Below are 23,817 nucleotides of genomic sequence, written 5' to 3'. Positions count from 1 at the left end.
TAAGAACTTTTTTTTTAAGCAAAGACAACAAAATCCTTCTAAGGTTCTCCCATATTCTGAACAATGTATTTCTGACAACAATGTATTTCTGACAACAAACCCAATCCTCCTGCTTTCATCTTCCTAGGTACCTGCTTAATATTAGTAAAAAGCAATATGTCATGACATAGAAATGAGTGCACCAAAAGCTGTAAATTTAGAAACATTCACATGTAAAAATTGAACAGAATCCAAAACTAACTTCACAAACAAGTTTTCCATTCCATTCCCAATGGAACTGTTTTTCCAATGTATTCACATTCAGAGTGTTCATATATGCATGAGAACATAGACTACATGAAACTAGGGAGCACTGTCTGCCTTATCTCCAGCACCTAGAACAGTGCCCGGCATATAGTGGAAGCTCAACAATATTTGCTGACTAATTCAAATTACGGCCCAGGAAAATGCCAATGGTAAAACAGTCCGAAACCAACTAGGTTCACAGGAACAAAGCTATCGTACTACAGATGATCAGTACTATTTCCCTCAAATAGTACAAGGAAAAAGCTTTCACTCAACAGTAGCTTGAGTACAACACCACTAGGTGTCAGGCATGAATAAAAAATTTCTGGCATTATAAATAAGGAATGATGACTCCGGAAGGGTGTTATTCATTCAACAAATATTTACTGAGCCCTTACAATGTGCCAGGAGCTGATTATTCTACAATGAACAAAACAGTTCTGGTGTCTGCCTATTGGAGTAGCTGAAGTTATGCAGAATTGCCTCTCTCTCTAAAGTTTCAGGAATTTCCCAAACTGTGTATCAAGTCCAGAGTCATAGCCTCATATTCCTGTTGTGCTAGATTTTAGTTTCTCTGCAGACCCAGAAAAATCTGTCACATTGCTCTAACCATCTTTCCACTTCTGACCTTACCACATCTCAGCCCCTCGGCACATGAAACTTGCTCCTCCACTTTACCAACACTTTCTATTCCCTAAAATCCTCTCTATTCTTCAAGAATACCAGCCTTACTCCAGACTTCACTTCCTTTCTTACTTAGATTATCCAAGGATCAACATTTCAACAAAATTCACCAGCAGCTTCAACTCTTTCTCCGTTGACTTTTTAAAGCATTAAACTTGCCAATCTCCAACTATAGAGAATTCCAACCATATACCTTCTCGGCCCTGGTTCTTGGCCTGCTAATACAGCTGCAGAACCCCATTGATTTATAGTTTCCAAATTCAACTAAATTCTTGGCATCACTCAGTAAAGTCTCTTGTTTGCACTTCAATTCCTATTCCCTCAAGGCAACAGTTTCTGGCTTCTAATAACCTTCTTTAACTTCTATTCCATTCAGATTTCTTCAAACTATTTGGATGACCTTATATCTTATTTCACTGTATCTCAATTGTTGTATACTCAACTAAAAAAAAAAAAAAAAAATTTCCCCATCCTTGTTTGTACTATCTCAAATGAGAATTGATCGCCAGTCTTCTCGAGGACCTTGCTCCCTAATTATCTCATCTCACATGCAGAACTTCAATCAATCCCTATTCTCCTTTCCAAAGCTCGACATATAAAAGTTTCCCAAATTTCAAAACAAAAAATAAACTTCTCTCCACCCTTCCATATAGCTGTCATCTCTTGTTCTCTATTGCTTCATTTTCATACTTCTTGCAAGATGCAACTACTGAAGACACATTATCAAGAAACTGAAAACACAACCAACAGAATGAGAGAAAATGTTTATAAATCATATGTTCAATAAGAGTTTAGTGTGTAGAATATATGAAGAATTCTTACCACTCAATAACAAAAAGACAACCCAATTAAAAAAGGGGCAATGGACTTGAATAAACATTTTTCCAAAGAGCCAACAAGCACATGAAAAGACATTCAACACCACTAGTTGTTAGGGAAATGCAAATTAAAACCACAATGAGATACTACTTCACACTCGCTAGGTTAACTCTAATAAAAAAAAAAAAGTAAACACAGAATTATCATATGACCCAGCAATTCCATTCCAAGGTAGAGACCTAAAAGAACTAAAAACATGGCCTCAAACAGATATTTGTACGTCAACATTCATTATTTTTCACCTCTATTAATATTTATTATTATTCACAATGGCCAAAAGTCAGAAACAACCCAAGTGCCCACCAACAGATGAAGAGATAAACAAAATGTGATATATGCATAAAATGAAACAGTATTCAGCCATAAAGATGAAGGAAGTTCTGACTGATATATGCTCAACACGGATAAATCTTGAAGACATTATGGTAAGTAAAATAAACCAGACACAAAAGGACAAATATTATATGATCCCATTTATATGAAATACCTAGAATAGGCAAATTCATAGAGACAGAAAGCAAATCGGTTGCCAGGTGCTGGAGCAAGGGGAGGACCCAGGTGGCACAGTGGTTAAAGCGAATGACTGCCAACCAAAAGGATAGCAGTTCAACACTACCAGCTGCTCCACAGGAGAAAGATTTGACAGTCTACTTCTGTAGAGACTTACAGCCTAGGAAACCCTATGGGCTCGCTATGAGTTGGAATGGACTCGATGGCAGTGGGTTTGGTTTTTGGTGGAACAAGGGAGAATGGACAGTGACTGCTTAGTGGGCACAGAGCTTTTTCCTGGGATGATGACCATGTTTTGGAACTAGGTAACAGTGACGACTGCATGACACTGTGAACATACTAAATGCCAATGCCAATGACTTGTGCATTTTGAAATGGTTAATTTTATATGTGTGAATTTCACCTCAATTAAAAAAAAAATGTTTTTGAGATTCATCCATGCTGCTGTGTGTACTCCACTGTAAGATATACCATACTTTATTTATCTATTCATGTGCTGATGGACAGTTAGGTTTAATTTAGTGTTTATTTATTATGAATAAGGAAGCTGTAAACATTCCTGTACAATTTTTTTTTTTTTATCAATACATGCTTTCATTTCTCTTGGGTAAAGAGTTAGCAGTGCCTTATCAATTTATAAAAATACGAGAAAAACAATGCAAAAAAAAGTCATTATATAATATCAGTCATAAGATGCTTAAGTATCAAAAATATAACTGACTCAAAGATAGAATTCATTACACAAGCCAAAAGCAATGATTCTTTATCCTTAAGCAAAGGCCCAACAAACTTAAGCCCATATGACACATTCAATTGTGAAGGTGAAGAACAAAAAGAATACGTAAAAAATACTGGCAATATGTTAGCCAAAATTGTATCTGAAGGTTGAATTAGGGATCTTTTACTACTGTTTACCTTTCAAGGGAACAGACCCCTCTTTCTCATACTTTTTCAGGAGTTCTGAGAGTAGAAAATTTTCTCCGAAACCATGGTAGAAATTGAGAGGAAAATTCTGGATAGAACCGATGGCTTCAATTTAGAGCCTATGGCTGGATATCCCATGGCTTCTGACTTTAAATGTGGAGATTCCCTGGTGTTTTGTTAGAATTAACACATCTTTCTTGAGCTGGCTTGAGGGAGTTTCTGTTTCTTGCCACTAAAATTTTTACTACTGAAGAAACTTACAGGATTCCCACTAATGAGTTATTATTTTTATTTTTTTTTACTATTACCATGTCTGGATATAAACTCTGATGCCAAAGTAGAAATCCAACAACTATTTAAGAACCTTAACAAAACAATATACATATTTTAGAACAATGAAAAAGTCCCAACAACTAAACTGAAATAAAAATTTTACTCATGGAATAAGTAGGAAAGAAATGATAGTAATTACTGACCTATAATTATTCTTATTTTAATCATTTGTATTTTCTGCAGAGACATAAGAGACAAAAGGGCTTCAGGAGGACATTTATTATCCACAAGCAATTATCATCACCAAATATTTTTTTCTATTTAAGTGGCTTCTTTCTTACAAATATTATATACATCACAGTACAGAAAACTAACCAACAAGAAGGAAAAAATAACTTAAAAAACACAAGAGAGTACACATACACAGGATACAAGAAACAGAATGGAAAAGTCGAGCAAGGGGAATAATCAGAAAATTCAATGGCAAGGAGATTCCACTAAATCGCCAAAAGGAAAGAACACCAAAACAAAACCTTTTCAACTGTTTCACAGAATTTTGGCACTATAACAGAATCTCTAAGGAGTTTGAATAAAATTCTGGCAGTTACTGCCCCTCCAGTGAATCTAGGCTTGACTCTGGTTGTTACACTGGAGGTCAGAATTGTATTTCATTAAAGCAAAATTCTACATAAAAGGATTTCATAATCTCAAAAAGCTTGAAAATAAGTTTTAAAAGGAAATGAGACTATACAATAAGAACTACAACATTCAGTTGAAATAAAATATAAATTACATGTACTCTGTCTCCTAGTAGGTTGTATTCCAAAAACTGATGAGTAAATAGCTATTTAGAAATAAGAAGACTTTTTTTTTCACATTGAATACATCCTAATAGTTGATCAATTAAAATATTATGAGTACTATACTTAAGCTTGGAGTCACTGAGTGGCAAAAATGGTTTGTGCTCAACTACTAGCTGAAAGGTTGTAGGTTCAAATGCACCCAGAGGCGCCTCAGAAGACAGCCCTGGCAATCTCCTTCTGAAAGGTCACAGCTTTGAAAACCTTATGGAGCAGTTTTACTTTGCACACATGGGATTGCTATGAGTCAGAACTGACCCAACAGAAACTAACAACAACAACAACGTACCTAGCTAAATAGGTCTCTGTCGACTATCCTGTAACCCCAACCAACGACCAACTGGGGAAGACAAGAGCAAACATAGCCCTGGGGGGCAAAGGCAGAATCAAGGCAGGAGGACTAAGTCACTCCTTAAACTCATGAAACTTTCCAGGTCCACTGCTAGCCAGGTATTCAGAGTTGAGTACCATGTACAAGGTATACAGAAGCTCTAAACTTGAAATTCCCATGACCTGTATGTGAATTCTTTGTTCTTATATGTTCAGAAATATGAAACTGTCATAAGAACAGTTTCCTTGTTTTTAGCTTTCTCAAAGCAGGGTTCACAGGGTTAATTTTATAAAATAATAAGTCCTACATTTACCTGTTAGTTCTTGACTCTACATAAGTAAAAGTATTTCTTAATAGACAAAATTGGTTTTAAAACAAAGAAATGAAGAAGACTTAAAAATAAGTCAACAGAAGTAAGATGGCAGAGTCAGAACAGGATGGACACCTAATGTGAAAGTCCAGCTCTGTCACTTACTAGCTGTGTGATCTTCAACAAGTTATTTTACCTCCTTTTCAGTCTGTTTCCTTATCTACAAAATGGGAATCTTATCACCCACCTCGAAGAGTCACAGTGAGGATTAAAACAGGGTAATAACATCCATTATGATGCCTGGTGGATTAAGTCCTCAATGATATGCTAATTTCTACCACTTTCTAAAAAAAGCCATCAAGCAGTTCTCCTTCCACATATACTATAAACCAATTTCTTCAGAGACTCTCATACTTTTTCATATTTTTCTTCTTAGGAAGAAAAGGTAAAGATCTTCTGGATGTCATAAATATGTTACCTTGATGGACTTGTTTTACAGGAGGTAAAGCACTTGAGTTTTTACTTTTCTCATATTTCAAAGACTTAGTTTTGTGCGTTGTTTAAAATTTCCTTGGAAGCCATTTAAATTATTGATTTTAAGTTTTTTAATGTTAACCTAGCTTTTGGTTATCTTGTTAGACTTCGGATGTCACCTTTTTACATTTCAAACATTTACAGTCTTTGTTAACTTTTTTCTTTTAACCATCTCATCTCCCAGTTGTTATTAACTCTATATTTTCTTAAAATGTAAATTTTTCTTATTTACAGATTATACTTTAATCAACAACATGCAATACCAGTAGCAGCCAGATAATTTAACCTTAAACTATAGCAATAACTCAGGTCAGGTCAAGAGCTCAGTTATAAGGGACAATCATCATAAAAATCACTGGATATGTAGTCTGGAATATCCACTCTTCTAAATGGTTTGAATATTATCACTAGATCAAGCCAGATTCCCACAGACCTTGGACTACATTGTTTTGATATCTATCACTTTAAACCAAGGTTTCTAAACTTCAGCACACTGACATTCTGGGCTGAAGAATTCTCTGTAGTGGAGGCCAATCTGTGCATTATACGATATTTAGCAGCATCCCTGGCCTCCACCTACTAGATGCCAGTAGCATGTACCCTCCTCCCAGTTGTGACAACCAAAATGTCTCCAGATGTTGCCCCAGGGAGCAAAATCTTCCCCAGTTGACAAGCAAAGCGCTAAACTGAATTGGACCTTGGAGTTTTGGAGTCAATTTACATTGAGGGACCCTTTTAAAAAACTCATATGAAGGAAGTGTTGAGAGTATTATCTACTATATTACTCTTATTTTCCATTACGAGGGCCCATAGGGGAAATTTGTCTCAGATTTCAGTGCAAATGGGATGCTGTTTTTTTAATGGATAATGTGAATCTTAACGAATCATATTTTCATCTTTTCTTTGACTACCAGAAAGCTCAAGGACAAAAATGATGAAGATGTAAGACCTACAGCATGCATTTATGTGTACTAATTCTTCCCAATGTCAGATTAACTCATTTTTAATGAACTTTTTAAAAAATTTTTATTGTGCTTTAAGTGAAAGTTGACAAGTCAGTCTCTCATTAAAAAATTCATATACACCTTGCTATATACTCCTAGTTGCTCTCCCTCTAATGAGACAGAATGCTCCTTCCCTCCACTCTCTATTTTCGTGTCCATTCAGCCAGCTTCTGACCCCCTCTGCCCTCTCATCTCTTCACCAGACAAGAGCTGCCCACATAGTTTCATGTGTCTACTTGATTCAAGGACCTCACTCTTCACCAGTATAATTTTCTATCCCATAAACCAGTCCAATTCCTCTCTGAAGAGATGGCTAACAGAAGGTCTGGGGACCATGACCTCTGTGGTCCTTCTAGTCTCAGTCGGACCATTAAGTCTGGTCTTTTCACAGGAATTTGGGGTCTGCATCCCACTGCTCTCCTACTCCCTCAGGGGTTCTCTGTTGTGTTCCCTGTCAGGGCAGTCATCAGTTGTAGCCAGACACCATCTAGTTCTTCTGGTCTCAGGCTGATGTAGTCTCTAGTTTATATGGCCCTTTCTGTCTCATGTGGGCATAATTACCTTGTGTCTTTGGTGTTCTTCCTTCTCCTTTGGTCCAGGTGGGTTGAGACCAATTGATCCATCTTAGATGGCCGCTTGCTTGCATTTAAGACCCCAGAAGCCACTCTCCAAAGTGGGGTGACAATGTTTTCTTAATAGATTTTACTATGCCAGTTGACCTAGATGTCCCTTGAAACCATGGTCCCCAAACCCCTACCCCTGCTACGCTAGCCTTCGAAGCCTTCAGTTTATTCATGAAACTTCTTTGCTTTTGGTTTAGTCCAGTTGTGCTGAAATCGCCTGTATTGTGTGTTGTCTTTCCCTTCACCTAAGATAGTTCTTATTGATTTTTTTTTTAATTAGTGAAAATCCCCTACCTCCCTCCCTCCCTGCTCTCGTAACCATCAAAGAATATTTTCTTTTCTGTTTAAACTATTTTTTGAGTTCTTATAATACTGGTCTCATATAATATTTGATCTTTTGCAACTGACTAATTTCACTCAGCATAATGCCTTCCAGATTCCTCCATGTTATGAAATGTTTCACGGATTCATCATTGTTCTTTATCGATGCATAGTACTCCACTGTATGAATATGCCATAATTTATCCATTCATCAGTTGATGGGCACCTTGGTTGCTTCCATATTTTCCTATCGTAAACAATGCTGCAGTGAACATAGGTGTGCATATATTTGTTCATGTAAAGGCTGTTATTTCTCTAGGATATATTCCAAGGAGTGGGATTGCTGGATCCTATGGTAGTTCTATTGCTGGCTTTTTAAGGGAGCACCAAATCGATTTCCAAAGTGGTTGTACCATTTTACATTCCCACCAGCAGTGTGTAAGTGTTCCAGTCTTTCCACAGCCTCTCCAGCATTTATTATTTTGTGTTTTTTGGATTAATGCCAGCCTTGATGGGGTGAGATGGAATCTCATTGTAGTATCGCTTTGAATTTCTCTAATGGCTAATGATTGTGACCATCGCCTCATATATCTGTTAGCTACCTGAATGTCTTCTTTAGTGAAGTGCCCGTTCATATCTTTTGCCTGTTTTATAAGCGGGTTATTTGTCTTTTTGTAGTTGAGTTTTTGCAGTATCATGCAGATTTTAGAGATCAGATGCTGATCAGAAATGTCAGAGTTAAAAACTTTTTGCCAGTCTGTAGGTAATCTTTTTACTCTTTTGGTGAAGTCTTTGGATGAGTATAGGTGTTTGATTTTTAGGAGCTCCCAGTTATCTGGTTTCTCTTCTGCATTGTTAGTAATGTTTTTTATACTGTTTATGCCATGTATTAGGGCCCCTAGCATTGCCTCTATTTTTTTTCCATGATCTTTATTGTTTTAGATTTTTTATTTAGGTCTTTGATCCATTTGAAATTAGTTTTTGTGCATGGTGTGAGGAATGGGTTTTGTTTCATTTTTTTGCAGATGGATATCCAGTTATGCCGGCACCATTTGTTAAAAAGACTGTCTTTTCCCCATTTAACTGCTTTGGGGCCTTTGTCAAGTATCACCTGCTCCCATGTGGATGGATTTAGGTCTGGATTCTCAATTCTGTTCCACTGGTCTATGTATCTGTTGTTGTACCAGTATTAGGCTGTTTTGCTTACTGTGGCTGTATGATAGGTTCTAAAATCAGATAGAGTGAGGCCTCCCACTTTGTTCTTCTTGTTCAGAAACGCTTTACTTATCGGGGGCCACTTTCCCTTCCATATGAAGTTGGTGATTTGTTTCTCCATCTCATTAAAGAATGTTATTGGAATTTGGATCGTAATTGCATTGTATCTATAGATGGCTTTTGGTAGAATAGACATTTTTACAATGTTAAGTCTTCCTATCCATGAACAAAGTATGTTTTTCCATTAATGTAGGTCTCTTTTGGTTTCTTAGAGTAGTGTCCTGTAGTTTTCTTTGTATAGATTTTTTACGTCTCTGGTAAGATTTATTCCTAAGTATTTTACCTTTTGGGGGGGCTACTGTAAATGTTATTGATAAGGTAATTTCCCGTTCAGTGTTCTTTTTGTTGGTGTAGAGGAATCCAACGGTTTTTTGTATGTTTATTTTCTATCTTGATACTCTGTTGAACTCTTCTATTAGTTTCAGTAGTTTTCTTGAGGATTCTTAGGGTTTTCTGTGTATAAGATCATGTCATCTGCAAATAGAAATACTTTTACTTCTTCCTTACCAATCCGGATGGCCTTTTATCTAGCCTAATTGCTCTGGCTAGGACAATGCTGAATAAGAGTGGTGATAAAGGGCATCCTTGTCTGGTTCCCAGTCTCAAGGGGAATGCTTTCAGACTCTCTCCATTTAGGATGATGTTGGCTGTTGGATTTGTATGAATGCCCTTTACTATGTTGAGGAATTTTCCTTCTATTGCTATTTTGCTGAGAGTTTTTATCATGAATGGGTACTGAACTTTGTCAAATGCCTTTTCTGCATCAACTGATAAGATCATGTGATTCTTGTCTTTTATTTATATGATGGATTATATTAATTGTTTTTCTAATGTTGAACCATCCCTGCATACCTGGTATGAATCCCACTTGATCATGGTGAATTATTTTTTTGATATGTTGTTGAATTCTATTGGCTAAAATTTTGTTGAGGATTTTTGCATCTAAGTTCATGAGGGAAATAGGTCTGTAATGTTCTTTTTTTTGTGGAGTCTTTACCTGGTTTTGGTATCAGGGATATGCTGGCTTCATAAAATGAGTTTTGTGGTATTTAATCCTTTTCTATGCTCTGAAGCATCTTTAGTAAGTAGTAGTGTTAACTCTTCTCTGAAAGTTTGGTAGAACTCTGCAATGAAGCCATCCAGGTCAGGGTTTTTTTTTGTTGGGAGTTTTTTTTTTTTTTTATCTTTTCAATTTCTTCTTTTGTTATGAGTTTATTTAGTTGTTCTACCTGTTTGTGTTAGTTTAGGTAGGTAGTGTGTTTCTAGAAATTCATCCATTTCTTCTAGGTTTTCAAATTTGTTAGAGGACAATTTTTCATAGTATATCTGATATGAATCTTTTAATTTCAGTTAAGTCTGTTGTAATATCCCATCTCATTTCTTATTCAGGTTATTTGCTTCCTCTCCTGTTTTTCTTTTGTCAGTGTGGCCAATGGTTTATCAATTTTGTTGATTTTTTCAAAGAAGCAGCTTTTGGTCTTGTTAACTCTTTCAATTGTTTTTCTTTTCTCTATTTCATTTAATTCTGCTCTAATTTTTATCATTTGCTTTCTTCTGGTGCCTGTTGCTCTCCTTCTATGTGTTCAAGTTGTAGGGATAATTCTTTGATTTTAGCCCTTTCTTCTTTTTGTATGTGTGCATTTATTGTTATAAATTAACCTCTGAATACTGCTTTCACTGTGTCTCAAAGGTTCTGATAGGAAGTGTTTTCATTCTCATTGGATTCTATGAATTTCTTTATTCCATCCTTGATGTCTTCTATAACCCAGTCACTCCTGAGCAGGGTACTGTTTAGTTTTCAAGTGTTTGATTTGTTTTCCCTGCTTTTTCTGTTATTGATTTCTACTTTTATGGACTTATGGTCAGAGTAGATGCTTTATAATATTCCAATGTTTTAGACTTTGCTAAGGCTTCCTTTATGATCTAATATATGGTCTATCCCAGAAAATGTTCCATGTGTGTTGGAAAAGAGAGTATACTTGGCTGCTGTTTGGTGGTGTGTTCCGTATATGTCTGTGAGGTCAAGTTGGTTGATTGTGGCATTCAGATCTTCTGTGTCTTTACTGAGCTTCTTTCTGGATGTTCTGTCCCTCACCAAAAGTGGTGTGTTGAAGCCTCCTCCTACACTTGTGGAGCGGTCTATCTCACTTTTCAGTGCTGTTAGAGTTTGTTTTATGTATCTTGTAGCCATGTCTTTGGGTGCATAAATATTTAATATGGTTATATCCTCCTGGTATATTGTCTCTTTAGTCATTATATAGTGTTCATACTTATCCTTTGTGGTGGATTTAATTTTTAAAGTCTATTTTGTCGGAAATTAATACTGCCACTCCTGCTCTTCTTTGATTGCTGTTTGCTTGATAATATTTTTTTCCATCCTTTGAGTTTTAATTTGTGTCTCTAAGTCTAAGGTGTGTCTCTTGTAGGCAACTTACAGATGGATCGTGTTTTTCTTATCCATTCTGCCACTCTCTGTCTCTTTATTGGTGCATTTAGTCCACTTATATTCAGTGTAATTACGGATAGGTATGAGTTTAGTGCTGCCATTTTGATGTCTTTTTTTTTTTTTGTATGTGTGTTGTTGACAGTTTCTTTTTCCTGCTTAATTTTTTTGTGCTGCGTAGCTTATGTTTATATATTCTCTTTTCCATTTATTCATTGTAGTTGATTTTGTTTCTGCTGAGTCTCTATTTTTCTCTTGTTTTTTCTTTTTTTTATGAGGAGGATTGTTAGTCTCCTTTGCGGTTACCTTAATATCTACCCCTATTTTTCTAAATTTAAACCTAACTTTTATTTCTTTATGTCGCCTTGTCTTCCTCTCCATATGAAAGATCTATGACTACATTTTTTAGTCCCTCTTTATTCTTTTAATGTTGTCTTCTTTCACATAATGACATCTCCATTTCCCTGTTTTGAGTGTTTTTTCTTATCTTGATTTATTTTTGTGATTTCCCTATCTGGGTTGACATTTGATTGCTCCATCCAGTGTTCTAGTCTTGGGTTATCTGACATTGATTTTCTAACCAGAGAACCCCCTTTAGTATTTCTTGTACTTTTGATTTGGTTTTTACCAATTCCCTAAACTTCTGTTTATCTGGAAATGTCTTAATTTCACCTTCATATTTGAGAGGCAGTTTTGCTGGATATATGATTCTTGGCTGGCAATTTTTTTCCTTCAGTTTTTTATATAAGTCATCCCCCTGCTTTCTTGTCCACATGGTTTCTGCTGAGTAGTCCGAGCTTATTCTTATTGACTCTCCTTTGTAGATGACTTTTCATTTATCCCTAGCTGCTCTTAAAATTCTCTATCTTTAGTTTTGGCAAGTTTGATTATAATATGTCTTGGTGACTTTCTTTTAAAATCTACCTTATGTGGAGTTCAATGAACATCCTGGATAGATATCTTCTCATTTTTTCACGATATCGGGTAAGTTTTCTGCCAACAAATCTTCAACAATTCTCTCTGTATTTTCTCTTATCCCTCCCTGTTCTAGTACTCCAATCACTCGTAGGTTATTTCTCTTGATAGAGTCTTAAATGATTCTTAGGGTTTCTTCATTTTTTTTAATTCTTTTATGTGATTTTTCTTCAGGTATATTGGTGGCGAGTGTTTTACGTTCAATGTCACAAATTCTGCCTTCCACTTCCTCAATTCTGGTCCTCTTTCTACTGAGTTGTCTAACTCTGTAATTTTATTGTTAATCTTCTGAATTTCTGATTGCTGGTCCATGGATTCTTGCAGCTTATTATATTTTTCATTATGTTCTTGAATAACCTTTTTAATTTTTTCAACTGCTTTATCCGTGTGTTCCTTGGCTTGTTCTGCATATTGCCTGATCTCCTTCTTGATATCTTGAAGAGTTCTGTATATTAATCTTTTATATTCTGCATCTGGTAATTCCAGGAAGGCACCTTCATCCAGAAGATTCCTCAACTCCCTGTTCTGAGAGCTTGTTGAAGTGATCATGGTCTTTTTTTTTATGTCATTTGATATTGACTGTTGTCTTCAAACCATCTGTAAGTTATTGTATTAGTTTATTTCATGTTTGCTTACTGTATCCTGTATCCTAGCTTCTTGCTTTGTTTTGTTTTGATATGCCCAAATATGTTGCTTGAGTGAGCTAGCTGGATTATTTTTGCCTTTGAAGCTCTAATGTCCTGTCACCACATGGACAGAGCTGTTACCAGGTATATGAGCCCAGGAGTCTATTCACTCTTGTTATGGATTCAGCTCAGGTGTCCAGGTAGTTGGTCATCAAGTGTGTGGTACAGGCTCTGTCCTACAGTCTTTGGAAGGCAGGGGAGATTGGTGTAGGTACTGGTGTCTGGTTGCAGCAGGGGGTCATGCTCTTAACAAGACAGGGGGCTGACAACCGTCCGAGTGTCTGTGAGGAAGGTGTGTCCCTGTTCCCTAGAGCACACAGGTGGTGGGTTCTGCAGATGGACCTTGGACACCCAATGCTTTTGGTTGTAAGGACTGGGAGGTACCAGTTATCCTTGGATCCCTGTCGTGGGTGGCTGGGTGACCTGAGTGGAGCCACCAGTCCTTAGGCCCCTGATGTGGGTAGGTGAGGACCCTGTTTAATAGGCAAAGTGGTGTCAAACATCAAATGCCCACCTCTCCACCACACAGCTGAAACAGCTGCAGTCTGCCAACAAGGGCCTATTCTCCTGAAATAGGCCTGCACAGGTCCATGCAGGGGGGAAAGGTATTCAAAGGCCACAGACTGTTTATGCCTGGACAGGAGCCGCTTCTGTCCTGAGCTCCTCAAGTTAGTGGGGCTGACAGATTATCTTTTCCCCAATTGTGAATTTATTCCTTCTCCAAACCCGGGAGAATGGCTCAGGTCATGCAACAGGACCTATCTCAGGCCCAGGGAAATCGACAACCACTGAAGCTGGCTTCGGGCGGGGGGGCAGGGGGCGGTAAAATATACGCCAGTACTTAGCTTTCGCTGAAAGAGCCGTTCTTCTCTGGTTCCGGAGGTGTACGTAGGCTGTGCGGCTGGACGTTTCTTCCTGAGGAAACTGCCACCGAATGCTACCACCAGCCCACCGCAGCCACTCCCGGGGATGGTGTCTGAGGGTTCCCAGCCATTCAGGTCCAGCAACTCCTTTCTGCTTCTGAACCGTCTCTCCCTCCCCCTGCCATTCAGTCCATTTTCTAACTTTGCCTTTGGTGTTCAGGGATTCTAGCTTGTCATAAATGTAGTCTTTTCACTTGTTTTTCAGGTCTTTGTTGTAAGAGGGTTCACCAGGAGCATCTGACTACTCCGCCATCTTGGCCTCGCCCCCCTCCATAAATTTTTAAACTTTATTTCTTTATCGTACCACAATACATGTATTTCTGCATGTGGACACAAGTCCTTTTCTGAATGAGGTATAAATTAGTAAATAAAATCAGTTTGTAAACTGTCATTTTCCACAGAAGACCACACCTTTTTGTCCCACTTTATTATTCCTCTCAAAATCTCCTGGCAGATGGAGATCTTCTAGTTTTCCCTTACAAATGTTTAAGCCTACTTTTTCTAGTCAAAGCATATAACTAAATTATTCACTTTAGAGAGTTCTGGGCTCAGAGGTACAAAGTGTTTTTACATCAGATATATAATTGCCTGGATAAAGCTTATAAACTACATTCTCCAACATTTACTGGAAGTATATAGGATTCTCTGTGCTGCATGTCCGGTAGACTGCCCAGGCAGCAGTATATCATTCTGTGCGATGATGAGAGGATAGTGGACTCTTATCTTCTTTTCTCTTGTTGATGCTGGCTTTGTGAGTTCTCCCTTTCCTTAGTAAAGCTATTTTTAACCCATGTCAAGTCACATTTGGAAGTCACCTGAACCCTGGTGCATGACAGATAGTGATATAGGAGTGACAACTGGCACAACAGTGACAACTACAAGGGACCTACCCGGCCCAATAATGTAAGATTACTTTTGATCATGTTGAAAGAAACCATTTCCCTCTCATTTTAACCTGTTCCAAGACCTCAAATCAGATGGGCAAGATGTTGACATTACACAGGTCCATTAACAGATGTCGCCATGAGTCAGAATTGACTCGACAGCAATGGGTTTGGATTTTGGTTACCAACAAGTGAGTGGATAAAGAAATGTGGTATGTTCATACAAAGGAAAACCACTCAGCAAAAAAAAAAAAAAAGATAGCAAGTACCCACACATACATTATGGTAAATCTCAAAAATATTATGCCAAGCAAATGACACAAAAGAGTACATATTGTATTATTCCATTTATAAGAAATTCTAGAAAAGGCAGAAAACTAATATAGTGACAGAAATTAGATTAGTGATTGGCTAGGGCTGGTGGAGTCCTGGAAGCAAAACGGCACAAGGAACGTTATAGAACAATGGAAGGGTTATTTTTGATATATCTTGATCAGGCTGGTGGTGGCTTCACAGGTTATGCATTTAACAAAACTCACCAAACTCTACACTAAAATTGGGTGCAAATGTTGTATTGCTAAAAATTCAAAACCTTGAACTAGAGATGAGAAAACACGAGACAAAGCTGAAATGAAGGATGTTCTACGAAACAAATGACTAGTACTCTTCAGAAGTGTCAAGGTTATAAAACACAGAAAAAGACTGAGGAACTGTCACGGACTGGAGGAGTCTAAGAAGACATGACAATGAAATGCAATGTGGGACCTGGAATAGAAAAAGGATGTTAGGGGAAAAATTGGTAAAGTCCAAATAAAGTTTGCAGCTTAGATACTAGTATGGTACCAATGTTAATTTCTTAGTTTTGCTAATAATACTATTAAAAAAACCAAACCCATTGCCATCAAGTTGATTCCAACTCATAGTGACCCCACAGGACGGAGTAGAACTGCCCTATAGAGTTGTACTATAGTTATGTGAATTTTCAACATCAGGGAAAGATGAATGAAGGGTATACGGAAACTACTATTTTTGCAACTTTTTAGTAAGTTTATAACTATTTAGAAATAAAAAGTTTTAAAAATAGGTAGAATTATTGTGAATTACTACCTCAATTAGAGTTGATTTAAAATTTAAAAATTAAAACAAAAATACATGGGAATAATTAAGAAGTAGCTCTATCCCCAAGGAGCCCTGGCGGCACAGTGGTTAAGCCCTCGGCTGCCAATTGAAAGGTCAGAGGTTCAAACCCACCAGTGGCTCTGTGGGAGAAAAGACCTGGCAATCTGCATCCATAAAGATTACAGCCTAGGAAACACTATGGGACAGTTCTACTCTCTCCTCTAAGATGGAATCAACTTGATGGGCACATAGCAACAACAAAAACTACTCAATAAATTTAGCGATACAATACACAGCATTCTTTATGAAAGAATTGCTAAATTTAGAAAGGCTATATTAGTTGAAATAAAAATTTCAAAATTACTTTCCTCAGAATCATAATGATATATTCCTCACGTAAAGGCAAATAATCAACAATAAAAGTGTTACATGTTCAGAGATAATGAGACAATGGAATTCACAAAACTTTGAAATCTACAGTGCAAAATATTTCATGTTTATGACTCTCACACCTAAGAACTGTTACATATTTGCAGTCCAAAAACTTATTATCTCATTTAACGTTATTGGAAGAATAGAAAAAACAAAGAAAATTTAAAATTTTTACAGCATACCTCCTCTGTTTCCATTCTCTTCATCCTATGAAGTAAAAATATATACATATATATGAATACATATTAATAAAGTATGATCAAATCACAGCAAGGCTCAATTCAATTCAATTCAAATTTGCCCTCCCAAATTTGCCAATTTACACTGTCACTAACCCATTGCTGTGGAGTCGATTCCGACTCATAGCGACCCTATAGGACAGAGTAGAACTGCCCCACAGGGTTTTCAAGGAGCAACTGGTGGATTTGAACTGCCAACGTTTGGGTTAGCAGCCATAGCTCTTAACCACTATGCCACCAGGGTTTCCACACTCTCATTAACAGTGCCTTTTGCCCACACTTTTGCTTACAATGGTTGTTATAAATCCAAACCTTTGGAACTTTAATAGGTAAAAAACAGCATCCCATAATTTTACATTTATTTAATTATTGGTCATGTTTAGCAGCTTGTCCTATGTTTTTTGGCCATGTATATTTCTTCTTTTGTGAATCACCCATTCATAATCTTTCCCTTACTTATTTGTAAACACCGTATGTATGAATATAAATCCTTTACCACAAATGTTTGAGTTATTTTCCCAGATCACTGTTCATCACTTGATTCATAGTGTTTTTGTTCTGCTGTATATCTTCACGTAGTCATATTTATCAATCTTTTCATCATTTGTGTTTTGCATTCTGTACCAAGCTCAGAAAACCCTTCCTCCTCTCACCAAGATTGTAAAAATATCTGCTTTTATTTTCTTCAAGCACTTTTATGATTTCATGCTAAATCTGCATACTTTTATTCCATCTGAAATTAATTTTGGCAGAAGAAATAAGGCAGGAATCCTACTAAGTTTTTTTTCTCCCCACAAATGGTTAGCCAAATGTCCCAACACCATTTGTAAACTAATTATCTTTTTTTATTGATACAAAATGATACAAAATGTCACCTTTACTGTATACTAAATAATATGAGATGTTATACAAATTAAGTTTACATATAAAAAAATTTACCCCTTTCCTTGTCAAAATTTATTGAATTCTACTCATTTTATGAAAATCTTCTATATTACACATTTCCCTCCCTTCCTGAACTCTCATGAATGTATTTTAAAATTTTCTTGCTGACTCCAAGTCATTCATTCACTGACCAGATACTGTGTGCCAGCTGCTTGGGATCCATCAGTGAGCAAAACAAAGATCCCTGCTCTAATAGAGCTTACTGTCTAGTGGAGAAGGTAGGCAACAAATAGTAAAAATTGGAAAAAAGTAAAATATAGAGTATATTAGAAGGAGATAAGTACCATCGAAAATAAGAAAAAGTAGAACAGGGTAAGCGGGGTTGGGAGTGCTTGGAGGTGGTGTGCTACAGCGTTAAAATGGGTGGCCAGTGTAGCCTCGTTGTGAAATTGCCATTTAAAGACTTGAAGAAGGTAAGGGAGGTAGACACGTGGCTACCACAAGGAAGAAAACTACCGTCAGAAGGAGCAGCTAAAGCAAAGGATCTAACGCAAGCCTATGTTTGGCACGTTCCGTGCCAGTACGGAGGCCAGTGTGACTGAAGCTAAAGAGAGGCAGATTAGCAGGAGATGGGTTAGAGAGGTCATGGTGGGAGCAGGTCACGGAAGACCCGTATTCTGGGTGAAATGAGGAACTCATGCAAGGATTTAAGCAGTGTGACATGATTTATGTTTTATTAGACTCACTCTGGCTTCTGAGCTGAGAGTAGTCTCAAAGGAAACAAGAGTAGAGTCAAGGAAAGCAGTTAGGAATCTAAGGGCAGTAATCCTAGCAAGAGAGGATGATGGTGAGGAGAACCAGTGATAGCAGCAGGAATAGAAGAAGGTGGTCAGATTCTGCACGTATTTTGAAGTCGACAGGATTTCTTGACAGGCTGAATATGGAATGTGAGAGAAAGAAAGGGTTCAAGAAGCACTCCAAGGCTTGACCTAAGGAACTAGAAGGATGGAACTGTAAGGACCAGAGATGGGAAGGCTATGGGTAGATGCAATTTAGGGGATAACACATCAGGAGTTCAGTTTTGGACATACTGAGAGTGAGGTGTCTAGTAGAGCTATCCAAGTAGAGTTGCAGTGTAGGCAGCTGGATAGAAAAACCTTGAATTCTGGAGAGGGCCAGGCTGGTGATCGCTTGGTGCTCCTATTATAGGACCCAGAGCTGTCTTTATAGAAAGTAATTGGCTCCAAACTGCTATACATTTTAAGTTCTTGTGTTCAATTTTGGAGTTTATTTATCTATTTGGTCTGCCAGGCTCTCTTGCTGCCATGTTATCTACCCCTAGCTGGAAAATTAGAAAGGCAAAACTAGTATATAAACTACATTTATTCAAATGTTTGTTGAGCCTCTACAATATGGAAGCCACCATGTACAGTACAAAGAAAAACAGACATTTAGTGAAGGCCTGATAACTTATTGTATAATTTTTTACTTTATTTTGGCTAACCAAACGTTGTTTTCTTTTCTTTCTGGTTATGAGCTCTGTTCTGAGATTGCTAAGGTTGCCAGCTAAGTGGCCTACTAATAATAAAGACATTGCTGTATTACTTGCACATTTTCTAAGAGGTACACAGTATTGAATTTTTAAAAAATTCCTGTTAAGTGAAAGAAATTACAATTGAAACGTAAAAGATTTGAATACATATTTTCCAAGTGAATTTTACAATATTTGAGACTTATTTTTCAAGAATATCTGAATTACAGCTAAAACTTTTTATAGACCCGTCTAATCTTTTTTGTGTGTGTATGTGTGTGATTTAGGTGAGCGTTTACAGAGCAAATTAGTTTCTCATTAAACAGTTAATACAAATTGTTTTGGCTGCCAACCCCTCAACGTGTCAACACGCTCCCCTTCTCCACCCCAGGTTCCCTGTTTCTATTCGCCCAGTTTTCCTGTCTCTTCCTGCCCTCTGGGCCAGTGTGCCCATTAGTCACATATACATGACTGAACCATGAAGCAAGGCCCTCACGTGTGTTATTGCTGGCCCCATAAAAATTTGGCTAAAGGGTAAACCTGAGGAGTGACTTCCATACTGAGTTAACAGGGTGTCCAGGGGCCATACTCTCAAGATTTCTCCAGTCTCTTTCAGAGTAGTAAGTCTGGTCTTTTTCTGTGAGTTTGAATTTTGTTCAACATTTTTCTCCAGCTCTGTATAGGACCCTCTATTGTGATGCCTGTCAGAGCAGTCAGTGGTGGTAACCAGGCACCATGTAGTCGTTCTGGGCTCAGTCTGGCGGAGGCTGTGGTAGCTGTGGTCCATTAGTCCTTTGAACTAATCTTTCCCGTCTACCTTTAGTTTTCTTCATTCTCCAGCTAGGATGGCACCAGTATGTTAGATGGCCGCTCGCAGGCTTTTAAGACCCCAGTCACTATTCACCACAGTCAGATGTAAAACATTTTGTTTATAAACTGTTAAATGTCATTTGAGCCAGATGTTCTCCAAGACAATGGCCGTCAGCACTCAGCCCAGTAGCTTGGTCTCTCAGGGCATTTGGGTGTCTGTGAAGCTTCTATGACTTTGACCTGGTCGAGTTGTGCTGACTTCCCAGGATTTTATACTGTCTTACTCTACACCAAAATTACTACTTATCTAGTTAGTGTTTTTTCCTCCCCATTCCTCCCTTCCCTCGTAACCATCAAAGATTGTTTCTTTCTGTGTGGAAACATTTTCATGTGTTTTCATAATAGTGGTCTCATATAGTATTTGTCCTTTTGTGATTGACTTGTCACTACAGAGTCACTGTGAGTCAGAATCGACTCGACGGCAACAGGTTTTTTTATTTCACTCAGCAGACTCATCCGTGTTGTGAAATGTTTTGCCCTCCAGATTCATCCATGTTGTGAAATGTTTTGCATATTCATCACTGCTCTTTAACGTTGTGTAGTATTCCATTGTGTGTAGGTACCATAGTTTATGTATTCAGCTGTTGATGGACATTTAGGTTGTTTCCATCTTTTTGCTATTGTGAATAATGCTGCAATGAACATGGGTGTGCACACGTCTATTCTTGTGACGGCTCTTATTTCTCTAGGATATACTCTTAGGGCTGTGATCACTGAATTCTATGGTAATTCTAGCTTTTTAACGAAGTGCCATATCATTTCCCAAAATGGTTGCACCATTTTGCATTTCCACCAGCAGTGCATAAGAGTTCTAATCTCCCCCCAACCTCTCCAACGTATATTATTTTCTGGATTTTTTTTTTCTATTTCTTCCAGTAATATTGGGGTGAGATGGTATCCCATTGTGGTTTTGATCTGCATTTCTCTAATGGCTAGTGACTGCGAGCATTTCCTCATGTGTCTGTTAGTCACCTAAATGTCTTCTTTGGTGAAGTGTCTGTTCATATCCTTTGCCCATTTTTTAATTGGATTATTCGTGCTTTTATTGTACATGTATTGGGTTTTCCCATATGCTTTAGAGATTAGACCTTTGTCAGATATGTCATAGCCCCGAATTTTTTCCCAGTCTGTAGGTTCTCTTTTTACTTTTTTGGTGAAGTCTTTTGATGAGCGTAACTGTTTAATTTTTAGGAGATCCCATTTACCTAGCTTATCTTCTGGTGTTTGTGTATTGATAGTTATGGTTTGTATGCTGTTTATGCCATATATTAGGGTGCTTGGTGTTGACTCTATTTTTTCTTCCATGATCTTTAATAGTTTTTAGTTTTATGTTTAGGTCTTTGATCCATTTTGAATCAGTGTTTGTGTGTGGCATGAAGTATGGGTATAGGTCCTGTTTCATTTTTTTACAGAAGGACACCCAGTTTTGCCAGCACCATTTGTTAAAAGACTGTCTTTTCCCATTTAATGGACTTTGGGCCTCTGCCAAAGATCAGGTGGCCACAGGCTGATGGATTTACATCTGGGTTCTCAATTCTGTTCAACTGGTCAATATGTCTGTCGTTGTCCCAGTACCAGGGTGTTTTGACTACCACAGCTGTATAGTATGTTCTTAGGTCAGGTAGTGCAAGGCCTCCTTCTTTGTTCTTTTTCTTCAATAATGTTGAGTCTACCTATCCATAAGCATGTATGTTTTTCCATTTATGTAGTTCTCTTTTGGTTTCTTGGAGTACTGTTTTACAGTTGTCTTTGTATAGGTCTTTTACATCTCTGATTAGATTTATTTCTAAGTATTTTTTTTTTAGGGGTTATTAGAAATGGTATTGCTTTTCTGATTTCCTTTTCATAGTTCTCTTTATTGTGTATAGGAATCCAACTGATTTTTGTATGTTTATCTTGAATCCTGCTACTCTGCTGAATCTATTAGTTCCAGTAGTTTTCTTTGGAGTCTTTTGGGTTCTCTATGTACAGTATAATATCCACAAATAGGGACAGTTTTACTTCTTCCTCACCAATTTGGATGTCCTATATTTCTTTTTCTTGCCTTACTGCTCTAGCTATGACTTCTAGCACGATGTTAAACATGAGAGGTGACAAAGGGCATCCCTGTCTTGTTCTCATTCTCAGGGGAATATTTTCAGCCTCTCTCCATTAAAAATGATGTTGGCTGTTGGTTTTGTGTACATGCTCTTTATTATGTTGAGGAATTTCCCTTCTATTCTATCTTATTGAGAGTTTTTATCATGAATGGGTGTTGGACTTTATCATATGCCTTTTCTGCACTGATTTAGATGATCTTGTGATTCTTCTATTTATGTGCCAGATTACATTGATTGATTTTCTAATGTTGAGCCATCCTTGCATACTTTGTATGAATCCCATTTGGTATGGGTAGCTAGAATTCTGTTGAGAATTTTTGCATCCGTTTATATTCACGAGAGATAGTGGTATCTGTAATTTTCTTTTTTTGGTGGTGTCTTTGTCTGGCTTTGGTATCAGGGTTATGCTGGCTTCACAGAATGAATTCAGAAAAGAAAAAAAAAATAATGAATTCAGAAGTATCCCTTATTTTTCTATGTTCTGAAATAGTTTGAGAAGTACTGGTGCAATTAACAGCCAAAATTTACTATGCAATTGCTATATATTTAATTCCTGTGCTGCATGTTTTACGTGTACTATAACATTTAATCATCACAATTAACTGTGAGGAAGGTGCTGCTACTGTCTGTTATGCGACTTTTCCAATGTTACGAAGCTAACTAGGGGCAGAGTTAAACCCAAGCTCTTTTGACTCTAATGACTATGCTATTAACAATTATGCTGTATTACTAAAATTTCTAGGAAGTAAGGCCTGGCAATCTACTTCTTAAAAGCAGCCAGTGAAAAACCTGTGGATCACTACGGCCTGACCCATAACCAATTATGGGCAATGATTCGTTCCACTGTGCACGTGGTCACCATGAGTCGCAGGGCTGACTCGATGGTGGCTAATAACAACCTAAATTTCTAGAAAATACTTTCCAATAATTGTATTTTTTACCTGTGTTTGGTAAAATTATACTATTTATCTGTTCATCATGATCCAAAAAAAAAAAAAAAACTTATTAAAAAACAAAACAAAATAAGTCCTAATTATCAATTAAAACAAACTGAAAAACCAAACCCGTTGCTGTCGAGTTGATTCCAACTCATAGTGACCCTAAAGGACAGAGTAGAACTGCCCCATAGAGTTTCTTAGGAGCACCTGGTGGATTCGAACTGCCAACCTTTTGGTTAGCAGCCGTAGTACTTAACCACTACACCACCAGGGTTTCCACAATTAAAACAAGGTGACTCAAATTATCAAGCAATCTCATATATGACCTAATGGAACAGCAATGCTATTTTAGACCTTTTAAGATCAAGTAGAATCTTAGGGAATTCAGTTCAGCAGTTTTATAGACATTTTCAGAAAACCCAAACTGAAAATTTTTAATTCCAACTAAGAATCTGGTACCAGGAGTAGGGTGCTACTTTAACAGATACCTAAAATGTGGAAGCAGTTGCCCTGACGACACTGTTGGTGGAATTATGGACATCAGGTAATTTTGGTAAGGACCTGGAAGTGAGGAGAGCTGTTACACTGGAGACAGCGCAGATGATGAGAAGCAGCAGCAGAGGACCGTCAGCAGCAGAACCAGAAGACCAGTGCAAAATGGCACTGGAGGCAACCCACAGAGCAACAGAGCTGAGTGTCTTTGTTCAGGAGGCTTCCTGGCGGAGTGGGGTGCCTCTCAGCACTTATTGGTGGAGCTGGGCTTTGCAATCCGTAGAGCAAGAGAGCTGAGTGCCTCCAGCCGAAGTTTACTGGCAGAGTAGGGTGCCTCCAGGCACTTATCCATGGAGCTACAGAGCTTTGCAATACTTGCCCCAGCAGGGCAAACACAAGCGATGGGGCCCAAGGGGCCTAGAGACCAAGGAACCAGAAAGCAGAAGCTGAAGAGACAAGGGGCACAGAAAGCAGAGCTGCCTCAGTCT

The 23,817-nt window shown here is 37.7% G+C and overlaps 1 protein-coding gene across 5 annotated transcripts in view; it reads right to left on the bottom strand.

Moving 5' to 3' along the window:
• ARHGAP21 (Rho GTPase activating protein 21) overlaps nucleotides 1–23,817 on the bottom strand; it is a 284,877-nt gene that overhangs the window by 82,139 nt on the left and 178,921 nt on the right. For all 5 annotated transcript variants that reach the window (XM_049881816.1, XM_049881818.1, XM_049881815.1 and 2 more), the window contains one exon: nucleotides 16,458–16,482. In XM_049881816.1, the coding sequence (XP_049737773.1) occupies nucleotides 16,458–16,482 (25 nt within the window). The remainder of the gene's footprint in view (nucleotides 1–16,457; nucleotides 16,483–23,817) is intronic.

This window comes from Elephas maximus, chromosome 4 (genome assembly GCF_024166365.1).
Source record: "Elephas maximus indicus isolate mEleMax1 chromosome 4, mEleMax1 primary haplotype, whole genome shotgun sequence".
In the NCBI taxonomy this organism is placed as follows: Eukaryota; Metazoa; Chordata; class Mammalia; order Proboscidea; family Elephantidae; genus Elephas; species Elephas maximus.
This window is presented reverse-complemented; position numbering and strand designations above follow the sequence as displayed.